Source organism: Aptenodytes forsteri, unplaced genomic scaffold, assembly GCF_000699145.1.
Source record: "Aptenodytes forsteri isolate BGI_AS27 unplaced genomic scaffold, ASM69914v1 Scaffold654, whole genome shotgun sequence".
Lineage (NCBI taxonomy): Eukaryota > Metazoa > Chordata > Aves > Sphenisciformes > Spheniscidae > Aptenodytes > Aptenodytes forsteri.
Window position 1 is genome coordinate 35,485 of NW_008794464.1, and position 2,455 is coordinate 37,939.

Sequence of the window (2,455 nt, forward strand, 5' to 3'; positions counted from 1 at the left end):
CTGCCTGGGGGGGGGCGGTACGGCTCCAGCCAGCGCCAGTGGCCACTCCCAGGCTCTGCAGCCCGGCAGCGCCGGGCGGCTGCAGGGTCCCGCGGGTGCCTCCTGCTCACGCCGTCTCTCCTGTCCCAGCGGGAGGTGGAGATCCTCATGTTCCTCAGCGCCATCGTGATGATGAAGAACCGACGCTCCAGTGAGTTGGGGCGTGTGCTGTGAGGTGGGCGCGGGGGGCCGCGGGGCTGCTTATGGGGCCAAGGAGCTGGATGGGTTGGGATCCCGCGGGTGCCTCCTGCTCACGCCGTCTCTCCTGTCCCAGCGGGAGGTGGAGATCCTCATGTTCCTCAGCGCCATCGTGATGATGAAGAACCGACGCTCCAGTGAGTTGGGGCCTGTGCTGTGAGGTGGGCGCGGGGGGCCGCGGGGCTGCTTATGGGGCCAAGGAGCTGGATGGGTTGGGATCTGGAGGACTGGATCTGGCCCTCCCTCGGGATCCCCCCCTGGTCTTCTGGGGGGATCTGGCCCCGTCTCCTATCCCTCTCTCCCTTCCCCAGTCACCGTGGAGCAGCACATCGGGAACATCTTCATGTTCAGCAAAGTGGCAAACGCCATCCTCTTCTTCCGCCTCGACGTCCGCATGGGCCTGCTCTACCTCACGCTCTGCATAGGTGAGACCTGCTGGGGGGGATCCCATAGCACCGGGGGCAGTGGCGGTGCCTCCGTGCCACGGCTCGACCGTTCCCCAGCACCCGCTGTCCCTACCTGTCCTCCACGCCACCCGGCTGGAAGGGCCAGAGCTCCCTCTTGTCGTGGGGTTGACCTGTGGCCTTCGTTGCCGGAGGAGGCTGCGGGTGTGAGGAGTCTCCGTGGGCTCAGGGGGCAGCGGCGGGCAAGGCGGGGCTCAGGAAGCGCCTTGAGGGGGAGCCCTGCCTGCCCCAGTGCTCGCTCTGCCTCCGTTCCCCCGGGCTGCTCTGGGGAAGGAGGACCCTCATCCCAAACCCAGCCTGGGCCTTCCAGGCGCTGGGGGGGCTCAGGGGTGCTGTCGTTGCAGTGTTCCTCATGACCTGCAAGCCCCCCCTCTACATGGGCCCTGAGTACATCAAGTATTTCAGCGACAAGACCATAGACGTGAGTATCCCCTCCCCGGGGGGTGCCGGGGGGCTCTGCCTGCCATCCCCCGCTGAGCCCCACGCCCCTGCGGCAGGAGGAGCTGGAGCGGGACAAGCGGGTGACCTGGATCGTCGAGTTCTTCGCCAACTGGTCCAGCGAGTGCCAGTCCTTCGCCCCCATCTTCGCCGACCTCTCTCTCAAGTGAGTGGCGCCCGCCGGGGGCCTCGGCGAGTCGCGGGGCTGGGGCCAGGGCTTGCTCCCAGCGCTGTGGTCGCCCGCAGCACTCGCGGCCGTGTGTCCCCATCCTCCCCAGGTACAACTGCTCGGGGCTGCACTTCGGGAAGGTGGACGTCGGCCGGTACACGGACGTCAGCACCAGGTCTGGGGGGAGACGGCCTGGGCAGCAGGGCCCGTGCCAGGGCAGAGTCCCTGGGAGCCCCCCCGGCCCCCCTTCAGCTGCCTGGGGGTCACTGTTGGCCTCTCCCCCTCCTGCCACAGGTACAAGGTCAGCACCTCGCCCCTCACCAAGCAGCTGCCCACCCTCATCCTCTTCCAGGGCGGGGCAGAGACCATGCGCCGGCCGCAGATCGACAAGAAGGGCCGGGCGGTGTCCTGGACCTTCTCCGAGGTGGGTGAGACGTTCCAGCCCTCTGCCCCTCCCCCCCCCCCGGGGGGGGGGGGGGCGCGGAGCCCGGCTCGGGCCCCGGGGGAAGGGGCCGCAGGCGTCCCCGGGGGTGCCGACGCTGCCTCTCGGCCACAGGAGAACGTGATCCGGGAGTTCAACCTCAACGAGCTCTACCAGAAGGCCAAGAAGCAGTCGAAGCCGCGGGAGGAGGGGCCCGAGGAGCCCCCCGGGTGCCTCTCGGCCACAGGAGAACGTGATCCGGGAGTTCAACCTCAACGAGCTCTACCAGAAGGCCAAGAAGCAGTCGAAGCCGCGGGAGGAGGGGCCCGAGGAGCCCCCCGGGCCGCAGGCAGCTGCCCCCCACCCTGACGGGGAGCCCAAGAAGGACAAGTAGAAGCTGCCCTGTGCTGTCACCCATTGCCACGTCACCGCCACGCTGGTGGCACCGGCCCCACGGGGTCTGCCCGTGCTCCCGGCCGAGCCCTGGGTGAGCAGGGGAGCCCCCACGGCCCCCCTGTGGGCGGGGCCACGCAGGGCAGTAGGACAGACCCCGCCCTCGGTTAACGCTCATCCTCATCGCTGACAATAAAGTGTCCGTGTCCGTGTCCGTGTCCGTGTCCGTGTCCGTGTCCGTGTCCGTGTCCGTGTCCGTGTCCGTGTCCGTGTCCGTGTCCGTGTCCGTGTCCGTGTCCGTGGGGCGCGGGGCGGGGCTTGTCGTGGGGCTTG

General features: G+C 69.1%; 1 protein-coding gene across 1 annotated transcript; it reads left to right on the forward strand.

Annotated features, from left to right (window-relative positions):
* Nucleotides 1–147: 147 nt before the first annotated feature.
* On the forward strand, nt 148–2,336 carry TMX2 (thioredoxin related transmembrane protein 2). The gene is made up of 8 exons (XM_019475022.1): nt 148–204; nt 314–374; nt 549–662; nt 1,046–1,122; nt 1,199–1,305; nt 1,418–1,483; nt 1,603–1,732; nt 1,977–2,336. The coding sequence occupies exons 1-8, from the start codon at nt 148–150 to the stop codon at nt 2,121–2,123; spliced, it is 759 nt and encodes a 252-aa protein (XP_019330567.1). The 3' UTR covers nt 2,124–2,336.
* Nucleotides 2,337–2,455: the final 119 nt, after the last annotated feature.

Excerpts from the sequence above, each read along its gene's own strand:
- TMX2 (XM_019475022.1), top strand. The coding sequence starts at position 148 with ATGTTCCTCAGCGCCATCGTGATGATGAAGAACCGACGCTCCAGTGAG. Across the intron at positions 375-548 it reads GATGAAGAACCGACGCTCCA|TCACCGTGGAGCAGCACATC; the intron begins GTGAGTTGGGGC and ends TCCCTTCCCCAG. Across the intron at positions 1,484-1,602 it reads TACACGGACGTCAGCACCAG|GTACAAGGTCAGCACCTCGC; the intron begins GTCTGGGGGGAG and ends CTCCTGCCACAG.